This window comes from Amia ocellicauda, chromosome 20, assembly GCF_036373705.1.
Source record: "Amia ocellicauda isolate fAmiCal2 chromosome 20, fAmiCal2.hap1, whole genome shotgun sequence".
In the NCBI taxonomy this organism is placed as follows: domain Eukaryota; kingdom Metazoa; phylum Chordata; class Actinopteri; order Amiiformes; family Amiidae; genus Amia; species Amia ocellicauda.
In genome coordinates this window covers 6,786,599-6,801,735 of record NC_089869.1, presented here as the reverse complement: position 1 = coordinate 6,801,735, position 15,137 = coordinate 6,786,599, and the positions used below count along the sequence as shown (strand labels likewise).

Sequence of the window (15,137 nt, the reverse complement as noted above, 5' to 3'; positions counted from 1 at the left end):
GGTACATTTCACTTTCCAGTGTTTTTATATATAAAAATAGATGTTCCAGACACCATTTTGTGAAATTTTCCCTAATTGTTTACTTTGCCCTGGATTGTTTTTTTGTTCCATTTCAACTGAATGTCATTTTTAACTTTAAGAAAAAAAAAAAAAAAAAAGATAAGCACAGCATATGAACAATAGCAGCCGACAGAGGGGGTAGCTGTTCCATACAGCAAAACATTTCCCCACCACACCCCCGATATAAAGCTTCTTACACAAACCAGTGGTTCTTACATATAAACACTGCTGTCAGGGGAAAAAAGGAGTGGCAGTGAAATTGCAATACAAAACATGGAATGAATACATCATCGAAGGTCTGGCACTTTCAGAGTTAGCTTATTTCAAAACACTTTTCAGGTGTAATTTTCAGATTCCATCTTAAGCATCAAAAGTGCCTTTTTTGTTTCACCCCCCCATTTTTTTAAAAAAAATTTTTCCCCAGTTGCAAGGATCATTTTTGTACCTAAACCGTTAAGAATATGAAGTGTAAAAAGCATCTTCATGATTCCATACACTGGCCCAAAGACTTCCAGAGGTCCCCTTCAGTAGCTTTCAAGTTTAAGGCGTCCACCATCTCCCTCGCTTACAAATCGCTTACGGCCTCTACAAAACAGATTAAGAAAATGAACTGTTATTTTTTTGGTAGTAACTCTTGCAAAAATCATTTTTCATGCAACAGAAAACTAATTAGACTAAAGTCTTATGATTTTGGCATTTGAAACCCATGTTTCACCATGTTTATTCTGATATTAAAGCATAGCCTATCGTGTGGATTAAAGCACAAATATGCATACATATATATATTAAAAAAAAAAAGCAGACTTAATAGTATACAACTTGAATCTTTCATGGAAATGGCCCCATGTTCGTCATGCTAGGAGAACAGATGTGTCCTTAAACTGGAACTGTGCTTGTCCTACCTCCCACGGGTGGTGTTATTTCTGTTAGAGCACACACACTGGTACACTGTCTCTCTTACAGCCGAAGCACAACATCACACCAGGAGCTATCGGAAGGAATTGTCAGGCCAAGCACTCACCGGCAAGGACAAAGGTCCCTCAGCTTTTTGTCAATAACCCCTGCACTGAAGCTCTGCTCCACAAACTGCTCCAGCAAAGAGTAAGCTCGAGGGACATCAATGTTGATTTCCGGGATCTCGCTGTAAACTCTCTGGAATCCCTGGAATCGGGTCATAAGTCTCCATCATGAAAAGAGGATATCACCAGCAATTCTCAATCTAATCAAAAGCCATCATATTGTACTTAATTTAATTAGTATTAGTGCTGAATACTTAGAATGTTTAATAATAATAATAATAATAATAATAATAATAATTATTATTATTATTATTATCATCATCATAACAAGCACTGGCTTCTAAACTATTGCAGTTCCTTTTATTAATGAAATAATCGACTTTAAAGAAACCATTAAAATACAGCTTAAGTTGTATAGTGTAACGGATAATCCACTTTTGTATACCATTTCAATAAGTTTTATTAAGGCAAAGGATGTGTTCAATAAGAACTGGATAAAAACAAAAAAAATCAAGGGCCTATTGATTCAAGCCATAGGAGCTGCACAGAGCCCATGTTCAAATGTAATGGAGAAAAAAGAGGAACAGAATCTCAGTATTAAGCTGCAATATGGATTTGAGACAGAAGATGGCAATCTTACCCTTCTCATCTGGTCTACAGTGATGACCGAGGACTCCCACAGAAATTTCAGCAGCTGCAGAACCATTTTAAAAGCAGTTTCCCCTTTCGATTCCAAGACCATGACTATTGCCTAATATTGAAAATAAAATCATGCAAAACCATTACCATCAGATGCGCCATTTTACTACCTTAAAACATTAAATATTAACAACTGGACTTACGACATGCAAAGCCCAGCAATTAGTGTTAAATAACAGGCACACATTTTTAGACATACATTTTGCATTTAATGCTTCTAAATCATGGGGGTGTGGGTCTGCTTCCACCTAGCTGTAAAAATGCAAATTAGACCTGAATAGAATTGAGATCACCTACAGAATATTATATATATCCACTGCTGGATGAAGACTTTCCCCAAGATGTTTCCACTGGTTTTGATGTACAACTTCTCCTTTCCAAGTCATGCCTGCAAAGTTATCGATTTAATTTTCCCATCTTTTATGTGGTCATCTTCTAGGTCTTTTTCCATCACTTGCAATCCATTCCTTTGTCAATTTGTGTTCCTTTTTTTTTGGGGGGTGTGTACGTGTCCAGCCCATTGCCATTTTAACATTTTCAGTCTTTCAATGATGTCACATTTTAGTTTGTTCTTAGATCCATTCACTTATCTTATTTTGTTATTCCAAGAATACATCTTTCCATGCTTTTGTGCATCATCCATACTTTCTGTATCATCGTTGGATTAAGTGACCAGGTTTCACAGCCATAAGTGAGCACTGGTAGTATGCATTAGGCAAATGGGTAGATTTCCTTTGAAAAGCATGCAGTTTCTTACAAATGCACTTCATCCCATTTTCACCCTTTGGATTGATTTCATAATTTCTTTAACTGCACCAAATTGTTGACCATGGTACATACAACTCTTCATTACTTCGTGTATCAGTTAATTCTTAGATTTAACTAAGCTGGTAAACATGACTTTTTACTCTGGTTCATTTTAAGTCCAATTTTCTTGATTGCATCTGAGATTTCTTGAAATTGAAGCAAATAAGCTCCATTTAACTCTATTCCTTTTTCTTCCCAGTCTGAAGTCTTGAACACTTGAAGAGTTGCTGTGAAGAGTTAGAGAGATTGTCTCTCCTTGAACTAAAACTAAGTGTATATTGAAGCACATCAGACTTGAAATTCCCATTTCTTTTTTACATCTTACCTCATACACAAACTCATGGTGAAAGTGCGGTACTTCTAGTTCCTTCAGACACCTCTCTGCTTCCACTACCTCCCCAGACAGCAGGTACTCCTTCAGCAGTAGGTTGACCTGATACGAGATGATTAATGTAGTTAGAATCCATTTCATTTTAGTTGTCACAAGTTTTAAATGGCTGTATATCCTTTTATGTTGGCACTAAACATTGCTGTCAAGATACACTGTACAATTGAACAATACCGACTAAGCTAAGCTAAACTAATTGAATCAGACTTAACTTGACTCTTCTAGATAACCAGACTAGCAGAATGAATTCATTAGAGCCACAGACAAGTCTAAAATTCCACATTTTCATGTTGCCCACCAATACCAATAGATATATTGATAACCCTGCTGAGAGGCTCTTCCTTCAATTTATCATCCCATGTAGTTTAACACCCCCAGACAATGGGCAATTAATGATTTAAAAGATTGGACAAAGTTGGTTGCTGAAGTGGAAACACCACGGTTTTTGCCTGGCAAGACACCATACAGTCTTATGAAATGTGTGTACATAAAATACATAGACATTTCATATTGATTACCAGTTCAGGTTCATTACCTCTCTGATGAGCTGTTTGACTGGCCTCTGCCCCCCTCCTGCCCCCCAGACACTGTCCATGCGCATCCCTGCTCTCATTTTCAACAGCACCGCTGCCCTGTCCAGAGCCGCTCTGGAATTCAAACGAATCATTAGGACACTACAGGCACAATATTTCAAATTAATGTCATCAACATACTAATTATGAGCCCCATTCATCTAAAACTGTACCAAAAAATGATTCATTGACTCTTAAAAAAATAAAGTAAAGATCAAATCTGATTGGAGAAAATATATGCAATACTTGGCATATTCCGAGATCTCATTAGTCCTCTGCATCTAGACATCTAAAGCCATAATAGGGGTAAAATAAATAGTATTTTCAAATATAAAAAGATAGCATTTTATTCACTGAAGAAACCATTCCCAGAGAAATATTCACTATCTATGTCTCAGTCATCTATGCCTTTTCCATGGCTATAAACCGCTTGAATGCACATTTTCTGTGAGAACACATACCGAGTCCACCTCCACAGTAGACAGAGCTTTATCTTAAGGGAACAAATGTACACAATACCTGGCATGTTCACAGTCCACTTTCCCTTTGTAGCTCTCGATATAGTTTCTGGACAGGATCTGATCCCGAACAGCTCGAGCAATAAACTGGCCGACAAGCTAAAAGGCACACAAAACAGTAATGGGTGCTGGTGAAACACTGAAGAAACAGATTTAGCTTTTGGGTGCTTGCAGATCTCGGAACAAAGATTTCAAACTGAAACGTTCAAAGCTTTTCCTTGGTATATCTGCACTCAATGCAATGTTTTTCTGCAGTAGAGTGCTGAAATAGGGATTTAGCACTTCGGCAGTGCAGTTTATCTGTAGAACTTGATTGTCACAAGTATGATTAAAAGCAATGAAATAAATACAAAGGATGCATTTGAAGGTTGCCAATACAAATACAATAAATACAGGGTTGTTTTGTGAAAAGATACACAGCTTTTCAAAATGCCCATTTAACTCAATGTCAGGATATCTTTCTGGAGCTCAACTGGTGTTGCACCATGTTGTACCATAAAAGGAGTTATTTTGGTCCTTTTTCCAGCTCCACAGGTTTGTTTACCCTGTGCGATGCTCATGTCCTGACTCACAGAGAAGAAAAAGCTGTCCTGGTCATTTTGCTAAGGACAATGCATGTACTCAACAGCTATTGTTTCTGTGCAGATTCTGTAAAAGTAATGAACTTCTGTTCACCTAACCACAACTAAGCTAACAGTGTTTGCGAAAGTGATGGGGGGTGGGGAGGGAACCCTTTAAACTCTTCCTACGCTGAGCTAGCAGTTGGCTCATGTAAAAACAATAGCAAGAGATCTCATGTCTCTGCGGGTGAAAGAAAAAAGCTGAAATTCATCTCTAACAAGCAGTAGCATAGCAACATCAAATGTGCTCAGTGCAAGTCCATACCACAGAGCTTCCTGATCGAGATTAGCTCACAGCAGATGTACTCTGCATAAAGAGCAGAAAAAAATGAAATCTAAACATCATCATTTTAAATCATTTTGTTTTAAGATGAAATCTTGTGCTAAATCTGTTATGGACACCATTTTGAGGATTCTATTTTTGGGATGTTTGAGCTACATTTAGATCACATAGATACATTGTTTTGACCAACTCCTTCTCAAGAGTCAACTTAGGGTATGAAAGACTATAGGCAATATATTGTACACATTGATGCTGAAGTTTGTATCGGAAGACAAGGGAGTGATGGGTATTAATGGCATTCGATATAAACCGCCGAGGACTTTCTTTTCTCTCAGACTTATCCAGCAATATCAATTCCTGTAAAAAGTCAAAATTGTACCAAGACCAAAACACAAATGAACCAGGTACAAATGTCCAATGTTTATGAGAAGGTTTTAAAAGCAATACTTCCTTCCCATCAAGCTGCCATTTCACAAACTGAAGAAAAACGTGAACACTGATTTCAGTCAAGCTCCCTTCCTCTACTCAGATCCAGCAGAGAAGCTACCAGTCAGTGGGGTTTACCTGAGGAGCCCCAGGGGTGTCCAGGACCAGATCTGGCAGATCCCTCAGCAGCTTATCAAAAGACTTCTCCACATCGTCAGGGCTCAGAACCCTCCCACACAGGTCGGTCAGCAGCCGGGAGGTCAGCTCCCTGTGGCTGGCTTTCGCCTCCAGGGCCAGGGCAACTGCCAGCATGGGAACCCCACTCTTCATATCGCCCAGGTTAAGCTCACTGAGCAGCTCCTACAGGGACGCAGAACAAGCCATGCTCAAGAAACCAAATCTGACAACCCAAGGATTGGTCTAGCAATGGGAAACAGCTCCACTATGAGAAAGCATTTGAGCGAGTATATACAAGCTCAATCGTCCAGGCTCAAAACATTGAGGAAACGCTTTGAGCCCATTTTGGATAGCAAATGAATGTAGTAAATGCAATGGAGGTCTTATCTAAGTGGAAATGGGATGGAGTGCATTTGGAAGTAACTGAACGCTATTGAAATAATTACCCATTTGCTTAAAGAGAACAAAATTTGATCAATGCATACAAGCAGTGCTCACTTGGTCACTAAACTGAAAAATTTGAGAAACTGGAAACGATAAAGTAAAATTAAAATGGCAATGGGCCTGCTAGAAGAACAGACCAAAGATGGACAAAAGCAAGTATAGAATGGATCCCAAGAGATGGAAAAAAAAATACCTAGAAGACCATATAAAAGATGGGAACATTAAAAAAAGATCTACTGGTGTGACATGGAAAAGACACTATACATCAAAACAAGATGAAATATCTGGGGGAGTCCTACCAGTGAATCATTAAAGGCTGCTGCTGATAGATTACATAACACACAAGGATGTAGGTCTTGCTATACAATGTAAAAATCACACCAAAGCAATTTTTCAATTCAACCCATTAATGAGGACAAAATAAATCCTTTAAAGTTACATTCAATGTAAACTTTAAAAATCAAAATTGGATTGTTGTTCAAAACAGCCTGCATTATAACCTAGTTTTCCGTTTACTGCACTGCTATGATCACCATAGGTGTTCAATTCATAATTACAGACCTCTTCACACACCCTCTTCAAAGGAACATTTTTAGATGAGGAGCAAGTATATCAAAGAGAAACGAGTACCACGAAGATATTTATGATTTCAGGGAAACTTTTCAAAATAATTGTTTTAAACCTTGTTTTAGAGCCAACCAAAGGTAGTTAATTTTCTGGAGCCTGTAATAATCCTTACATTTGCAAAATACTCATTCAGCCCCCTGACACTTTACCATATGAAAAACTTGTACTAAAGAATCCCCTCATATACAGCATCATAATTAAGTTAGCCTCAATACCTTGATTAATTAAATCCACAGGTTTATGAATATTAGTCAGTAGCGATAACAATAGATTAACTGTGTGGGATTTTAAGAAAGTGGCATGGTGTATTGTGGAAATGAATAAATTGTGCTGAATAAATCTGAATAAATAAATATGCTATAGTCAGTCATTTACAAATGTTGAATTTCCAAAGAGGTGCTGTGGAAGGCACCAGAAACTAGGGCTGGGCGATATGGCCAAAATACAGTATCACGGTATTTTTCACATTTTTGACGGTATGATGGTATTAATTATTTATATATACTGTTCGTAAAGCAAAAATAATAGGACACAACTGACATTGAATTACATTCCCCTGTTCTGTGTCAGTTGTCTTGAAACCAAATCATGTCCACACTATCAACGACGCACCTTTGTTCGGGACAGATTCACTGGGGTCACTTTCCTGTGAAGTCTCACCCATACTACTCTCCTCCATCTCGTCTTCATTCATTGTGCATTGATCACATTTGTTTATGTCAATCAGCAATACACATGGAAATTATTTTTGATATTTGGCTGAGGCAGCATTCATTCCAAAACAAGCGTCGCGTTCAAGAAGCGCATATCTGCGCAGAGATTCAGAGATGCGTGTTCTTGGAGTGTTTCTGCTTGACGCCACTAAGCCCCGCCCACAGAAATCTGCGCAGCTGAGATGCTGCTGCGAGAGGCGAGCTGTGGCTGCGAGACAAAAGATTATGCTGAAATCAAGAAGGACGTGTTAAGCTGTATGAAAACTACTACTGCCCCCTTGTTAAACGGAAGCGAATGTCAACTTTCATTACACAATGAAGCGGTTAACAGTTACTGTCAAAACCATAGATATAGAATTCTATATCGACATTTTAACATTGTCAATGCTTTATTAAATAATGACATCAAGTATTTTTAAAAATATAATGTAAATCTATAATGTACAATAATTAACTTGTTACTTAAATTACTGCCAATTCATTTTTTTTTATATAAATTAAGTCATCCAATTACATCGATTTCTGCAGGGTTTGTGAAGAAAGGTGGTCGCATTCTTGTAGCGCAGATTTGCGCAGTTCTGTGCAGATCTTCAGAACTTTGCGTTACACGAACACTATCGGCGTTCTTTGATCAGATGCGTCTCACGTCAGACAGCACAGTCTCGAGCAGCCGGTGCAGTAAGTTGTGGGATACGCGAACGCGATCAAGTATATTGGTAGCTGAATGCTATGACTGAATGACACTGTAATTAGTAAATTATTCAATTTAGCATAGAAAACTTTAAAATACCGATTTGAAGGTATAGTAAAAGTCCAAACCGGTCCGTAAATGAAAACCGGTATATAGTTTATGGTATACCACCCAGCCCTACCAGAAACCAGTCAGCCCAGGTGTGATGCCAGATGCAAAGCTTACCGCCACTTCATTCGTATCCCCGTGCTCAAAATACTCCTGCACAATGGGAGTCACGGTCTTCTCAAAGTCCCCTTCATCCAGGGGCAGGACCACTGTTTCATAAACGCAGCTTTCCTGTGAAATCAAACGCATTCAGAAAAGGATTCAAAAAATGCAATTAAATCTTAGATATCTAGTTTATAACCTCAGTAAGGTGGGCAAAGAAATGTAACCGTATTGCATTTTTTTGTAAACTGGTTTAAAATTAACTAGAATAAAGGATCAGCTCCAGGAACAACTTGCCCATAGTCCTGTCTGCTTAGGCTCCTCCCCGTCTGAACCTCTTTGAGCCTGCAGAGTGATGCCTTTGAAGGTGCTCTCATTTTGTGCCAACTCTGAGGGATTTACTCTGCCCATTGTGACTCGGGGCTATTAAGTTTGCATTTCCCACCAAGATGTGAAGCGATCAAATTTGATTGCAACAGATTTCATATGATCGTGTATCGAATGTTGAATAAGTCATAACAGCTAATAATCCAACAAATAAATAGGTATTAACCTAAATCCCCATCTCAAATGACGCTTAATCATGGGTTGTTGAAGTTTCAGAAAAATGTACACATTCTGAATAGAGAATGGAATACAGGGCAATAGGACTACCTGATCATCATCATAATTGGGGTCTTTGACATCCACTTCTTCAAGATCATACACCTCACCAGGAGGGCCCCACACACCTTTACCTCCAGCACCACCTACATGAACAGGAAAAAAATGCATGTATCCATTTGGAAAAACTTCAACTGGCATCTTATACACCAATGCCAGCCAACCCCTTCCCTGCCAATAGAGTTTATTTTATTATTAGCATTACATTTCTTGGTAGACACCCTTATCCAGGGCAACAATAAATCACATTACTTTCACATACAATCACCCATTTATACCACTGGGTTGTTACTGGAGCAATCTAGGTACAGTATCTTGCTCAAGGGTACAACAGCAGTGTCCCCCACCTGGGACTGAACCCACGACTATCCAGAGACCTATGCGTTACTCCACACTGCTGGCAAGAAAAATGTTTTGTCTGAGAAATGAGAAACCAGCGATGGCTCCATTGGCATTCATTGTAAATAAATTGTACATCCATTATTAATAAAGCACACAAATGCGTTTGCTTTACCTTAGGGTTCCATGCCCGAGAAACGTGACTTGCTAGCTGCAGAGGGGGTCAGAGTCCCTCCACAGTGCCATAAAATATGTTGGCTTTACAGGATACAGCATTCTTCAGAAACTGTTCAGAATGCATGGGAAACAGCAGGAACCCACGCTGGGCAACCAATTTCCTCTTGGACACAGGGGCCGACACAGCGATTGCCGGTTTCTCGTTTCTCCGACAAAGCATTTTTTTTTTTTTTTTTTTTTTTTTTTTGAGTGCTTGTGAAAGACTGATGCAGACCATCTGTTACAGCTTAATATTGGGAGCATAAGATACCAAAGAAATAAGTGCTGAGAAGCAAATCAGTTGTTTTCTCCAAAAAAAAAAAAAAAAAAAAAAAAAAAAAAAAATTAATGCAAAAAATGCAAATCATTGTTTCTGTAATTTTTCATGATAATTGGCAGACATGAAAAAGTTGAAGAGGCACAAGGGTTTTGATGGAAGACCAATATTAATCACTGCTGTAACCATGGTTTGTTGTTTTCCTGTATATTTAATAGAAAAGATTAGCATACAAGATACTTCGAGAGAAAAAGTAAATAAGAAACACACAATCTAGGTCAGAGACAGAGCTCCAATCCTCACAGCAGCATCTGCTGAAGTGGCAGAAACAGATTGCTTGCCGTTTAAGAGGTACATTCACAAAGCAGAATGTTAATATTGTTAATAATTCTCCTTCAATACCCCTGACAAACATCTCTGTCTGTAGATAGATCTGTTCAATTTGTGATCACTTGCATCATCAGTTTTCATTCTCTGAGGGTCCAGAATGTTCTGTCAAGATTCAGATTTCTTTAAAATGAGTTTTCTGCATTAAGAGCTACAAAAAATGCTTTTAAAAATTGACTACCTAAACACTATAATAGACCCCCGCGCCCCCCGGCCAATATTGAGAGAGCACCAATTTCTCCCCCTCAATTGCAGGCATTACAGGGGGGATTGCTGAACAAGGGAGGTTGCTGCCGAGATGTAGAGTAAGGGGTCCCATTGCTCCATTTCTCAGGAAGTACAGTTCAACACCAACCTACTAACACCTGGTTAATCACTATGGGGTTTCACACTAACAACCAAGAGTATAATAGTTACATATAATATCAAGATGTTCACACAAGTTTGTCATGTACAAGACTTCATAAAATACCAAGATACACTCAAAGTGACCTGACCCCAGAAATCTATAGGCTGTTTTATTATGTAACCTACACCACTTAAAGGTTAGACTATATTTTGATGTGTTGAAGTAAAAGGCTAGAAATGTGCTTCCTTTTCTCATGCTATGCCCTTACAGAAATCCACCATAAACAGGATGCCTCGCCATTTAAGTTTTCAAAGTTTCACCTGTTCTGATTCCATTTAAATCTATTCCAGAAAACTACAGAGCAACTCTGCTTTTATCAGCAACAAAAGAAGTGGAAAGTTTTATGCAGTAACCATGCACCCGCAATCTACTGTACAGAAAAACTAAAATTAAAAAAGGGGAAGGAAAGCTGCCAAGTCTGAACCTTCTTAAGCCATGGTATGACGAGCGGTGGCAGTGTGTGCCATCCCTGAGTTATCACATGCTCTTTCCGTTTTGAAGCACTAGTGCCATTGTACACATTATTAAGCACGTGCCATCAGAAGAGGGAATGAAAAGACAAAAAAAGCAGCTTTAGAAAAGTATTCAACCGTGTAATCTCAGTTATTTGGATTAGCAAGATTCAGGGTTCAGGGTTCAGGGGACTGGGTCGGAGAGTAGCTCTGTCATAACTCACATCAAGGAACTGTCGATTCAGAATCTTTCACGAGCTCTAGTGCAGGTTTGCTCAAACATTTTCCGCAAAGTGTATGAACAGTCGGTTTTAGGAGAAGCAGAAGTAAAAATAACATTCCCTTTTAAATACCACTCTTGTGTTCATATGCATCATTTTCTTATTTGAAGTGTGAGATAATTACTGAAGTATGAAAACAAATGCAAATATTATTATTTTTTTTAATAAAAATAGGAGGTTCCCTTCAAAGCACCAGTCAGTGATTTTACCTTTCTTTGGCAAGCCCCTCCCCTTTCCTGATCGGGACTTCCTGTCCAGCAGTTTGCTCTTGGGGCTGGTGGGCGTGGCCTGCGGGCCTCGGACGCTCTCCCCATTGTCGCTCAGGGAGTCTCCTCGGCCGGAGTCTCGGGAGGAGTTCTTCCTCAGCCGCCTCTTGGCCTTGGCCTTGACGCGCGCCTCGTGGAGGGTGGAGGTGGAAGCAATCCAGTTTCCATTGATCTCATTGTCGATCTTGGTGGACACGACTTTCTCGTCATCGCCGGACAAGAAGGAATCGCGGAGAGCCTCGGCCTCTGTGGAAGAGGATAAACTCGGCGTGAGTAGCCTTGGACAAAGGCATGGGCCAAGAATGTATTATTATTACTATATTTCACATCAAAAGAAAGAGTTTTGCCTTGAGTGAAGGCCTTGAGGATTTTGCATAAGTATGATAATCATGGTCTATGGTTTTCAATTTACTTTGGCATCTCATTATTCTCCCAAAGGCTTTTTAGTTTAAAGGCAGAGAAATATGGATATAAACATTTTCTATTTGTTGTCACAGTCACGTAAGTTGAATTCATTATTTTTGTGTTGTAAATCGGTTTTAATGCCTCCTGATTTCATGCTCCCGTCATTATAAGAATTCCCTGAGCTTATCCGATACTTTTCAAGAATTCAGATGCTTGTTGCTAGTGCTGCCACCTACTGCGGTTGTTGTACTGGGGAAGATGGATACAGTTGTACACATGTGGGGTTAATTCCCCATTTGGCTCATTTCCGAGCTGTGACTCGAGAGGGGAAAATAAATAAATAAAGAAAGAAATGGTGTCATGCATTATTTCATTGTTCATGTTCTCAAGATATGTAAAGTTGTTCCGTTTCTAAAGAAGGCCAACGTAAGTATAATCCACATATATACCTGTGGGTATGTTTTTAGTTCATTCGGTGCTCCCATTATACAAGACCTTTAAAATGCAAATGTACTCTTTATGGTGGCCAAGACAGATTTGTACCATTATAAATGGTCTACCAAAATGCTGACAGCAAGTAGATTAACCAACATTGCCCACCGTGACCTTCAATGTGATGATTAAAGACTGGAAACCGTTTTACACTATTGGATATGACTGTGCTGGATATTACCTTCCCCATTCTCCACTCTCAGGACACAGGGACATATTTCTACATTACCATCTTATTAAATACTCCAATAGCTCAGGAACATTTGAATATAGTTTGCCCAAATTGCACTGGGCACTGCGGTGTGCGTTACTAGTTCACTTACCAAGAAAAACATCTAGGTTAACAGCAGAAGGCAATATAAATGGGGAAAGAATGATAAGTAAAGACTATTTTGTGATGCATAAGTCAGTCATTGTGGAAATACACATGTACTCATTTGCCAGCCACACACAGTATCATACTTAGTACTGTATAAACTCAACATTTAAAAAGGCCACACACAAACCTCAGATTAGTGGGTGCAAAAAATGAGATTGAGATTTCAAATACCAGTAGATCATGAAGTGATAACCTTAAAATCATTGTTACTACATGCGTAAAATGACCGTAAATTAACAAAGGCCTACTGATTCAGGTATTTAACATCCCACAGCAGGGAGGGGTGCAGAATTAAAGACTTGAAAGGCTGTTACTGGATAGTAATTAAGCTTAAAATCCATAATCTACTGGTTTTAATGCAGGAACCAGCATGCTAGGGTTATGTAAACTGTCAGACTTGCAACATGGAGACAAGGTGTTATTAGGTTCTGACGCACATGGGAGCTTCTGCACTGTATCTCTGGCAGTAAACTGCAGTAAATAAACTTCAAGGTGTAGCACAGTGAAAACACCACATGCAGTAACTTGCATCCAAAATAGAAACGTGTTAAAGATGTTTGCATTACGTTTTACAGTAACATTAAAATGCCAAACACGCCGACTTTCTTAGTGAATATTGAATTCAGCTTTGTCCTGATGTGAGAAGGGAAATCAAAACAGGAAGCACAGTAATCACAGCATCTGCTTCTAAAGAAGATGCATCAATCAGATTTAAAAGATGTATTACACTACACTGTCAAATAAAACGCATTAGTTGCATCCATCATTTCAGGGGAATTCTTCAAAGCAGTGACGTCATTTCCCCCTGTGAGTTTTAAAAGCAGGTGTTTAATATTGCAGGGCTCGGGGACGACTCTTTAATTCATGCCAGTCATTTAAATACTAGACTGAACGATCATTAAATGCACAAGAGCAGCATGCAGAAACCAAAGCAAACAATCACAATTCAAATGAAGCAGAATACACACACACACACGTATGTATTTGTAATGATTCGTGTACTGTGAACTTACCAACAGGGTTAGCATTAAGCCATGCCTCGCATTCAGTTGCCATGTTTTAACAAGTGATCTGCAAACGGCGTGCAATGCAGACAAACTTCTCGTTACCTAAAACACGGGATACAATGCAGTTCATTAAATGTGGCAATATGTTTACATCCACATTGGGCAGTATTAACGATTTCAACCACAATGCTGGTGCAACAAAGTTACTGGGATCAAACTTCCCTACATGCCCCCACCACCACCACCCTCATCTATACTGCTGCCTTACCCTCAACAAACACTCATTTTCTACACCCTGTGCAAAACAAGACTGTGCACAGTAACTGGTTAAGAGGTTTAAAAACACTCTGTATATCCTAGTTAGAAGACGATACCGTTTCTTTCTCCCGTATTCTTTCTGGAAATTTCCATGGACTCTAGTAGTAGTAGCAGTAGTAGTACTACACAGTCAAAGCCTACAGTATCAAACAAACACTTAAACTAGAACATGCATTTCTTAGAAGAAACCTATATGCATACTTCTGGGTGGAGAAATATTGTAGAAAAGCATGCAAAACCAAAACGGGTTTTATGTTAATGTGAAATGGCGATGCACAATACTGAGAATATAGAAGTTCTAGTTGCATCGCAGTACAAATCTGATGTCTTTTCACACGTAGTCGTAGATTGATCAACGAACACGTCTGTTTTCCACCAAGTACAGCAACTAAAAACTAAGTTTATTAAGATAATAATAATGTGCGGTAGTTACCGAGACTGAATCAAACATGATGATCAATATTATAGCGCACTGCAACTCACTGTCTTGTGTATTTTACAAAATTAAAGCAAAAACACCTGTACTTTGCAACTTCTAATTTAATGGTAAAATGACAAGAAACCTCTACTAACCTGACGTCCCTTCAATCCCTGATCCCAACTGCAAGTTTAACTTGTGTGTTGTTTTTGTTTTCTCTACCCAGCAACACGGTCATGTGACTCACTCTGTGCGGATCTCATTGGTCGGAGGATTGTAGGCGGAGCGGGAAAAAGGCCAATCTGAGCGACGAGCCCAGCTGTTTCTTTCGAAAAAACAATCTGTGGCTGCGTTTGTGTGGCGCAGATTTCCACAGTTCTGCGCCGGTCTGCGCTGCTCCGCCAATGGGATCGGTGGGATTCTGCAGATCTGCACACAACAGAGGAAATCTGCGCTACATGATTTGTTCGTATTCGGTCTTTTGATGAGAAGAAACGAAAGTGCTGCCGCCTATCGTGGAGGACTTGAATCTACAGGTTTTTAAATGAGTGCATTCTGCAGTTCATTTTATTAT

The 15,137-nt window shown here is 39.2% G+C and overlaps 1 protein-coding gene across 1 annotated transcript; it reads right to left on the bottom strand.

The window, feature by feature from the left end:
- Positions 1-473: 473 nt before the first annotated feature.
- On the bottom strand, positions 474-14,802 carry pdcd4b (programmed cell death 4b). Its single transcript, XM_066692897.1, has 12 exons — positions 14,719-14,802; positions 13,834-13,929; positions 11,488-11,790; positions 8,909-9,003; positions 8,270-8,383; positions 5,531-5,752; positions 4,065-4,162; positions 3,509-3,620; positions 2,911-3,018; positions 1,720-1,830; positions 1,082-1,221; positions 474-645 (listed from the first exon to the last, which is right to left on the bottom strand). The coding sequence occupies exons 2-12, from the start codon at positions 13,874-13,876 to the stop codon at positions 585-587; spliced, it is 1,407 nt and encodes a 468-aa protein (XP_066548994.1). The 5' UTR covers positions 13,877-13,929; positions 14,719-14,802; the 3' UTR covers positions 474-584.
- Between the last annotated feature and the right edge of the window lie 335 nt (positions 14,803-15,137).

Excerpts from the sequence above, each read along its gene's own strand:
- pdcd4b (XM_066692897.1), bottom strand. The coding sequence starts at position 13,876 with ATGGCAACTGAATGCGAGGCATGGCTTAATGCTAACCCTGTTG. Across the intron at positions 3,019-3,508 it reads TCAAACAGCTCATCAGAGAG|GTCAACCTACTGCTGAAGGA; the intron begins GTAATGAACCTG and ends ATCTCGTATCAG. Across the intron at positions 646-1,081 it reads AGGGACCTTTGTCCTTGCCG|AGGCCGTAAGCGATTTGTAA; the intron begins GTGAGTGCTTGG and ends TCTGTTTTGTAG.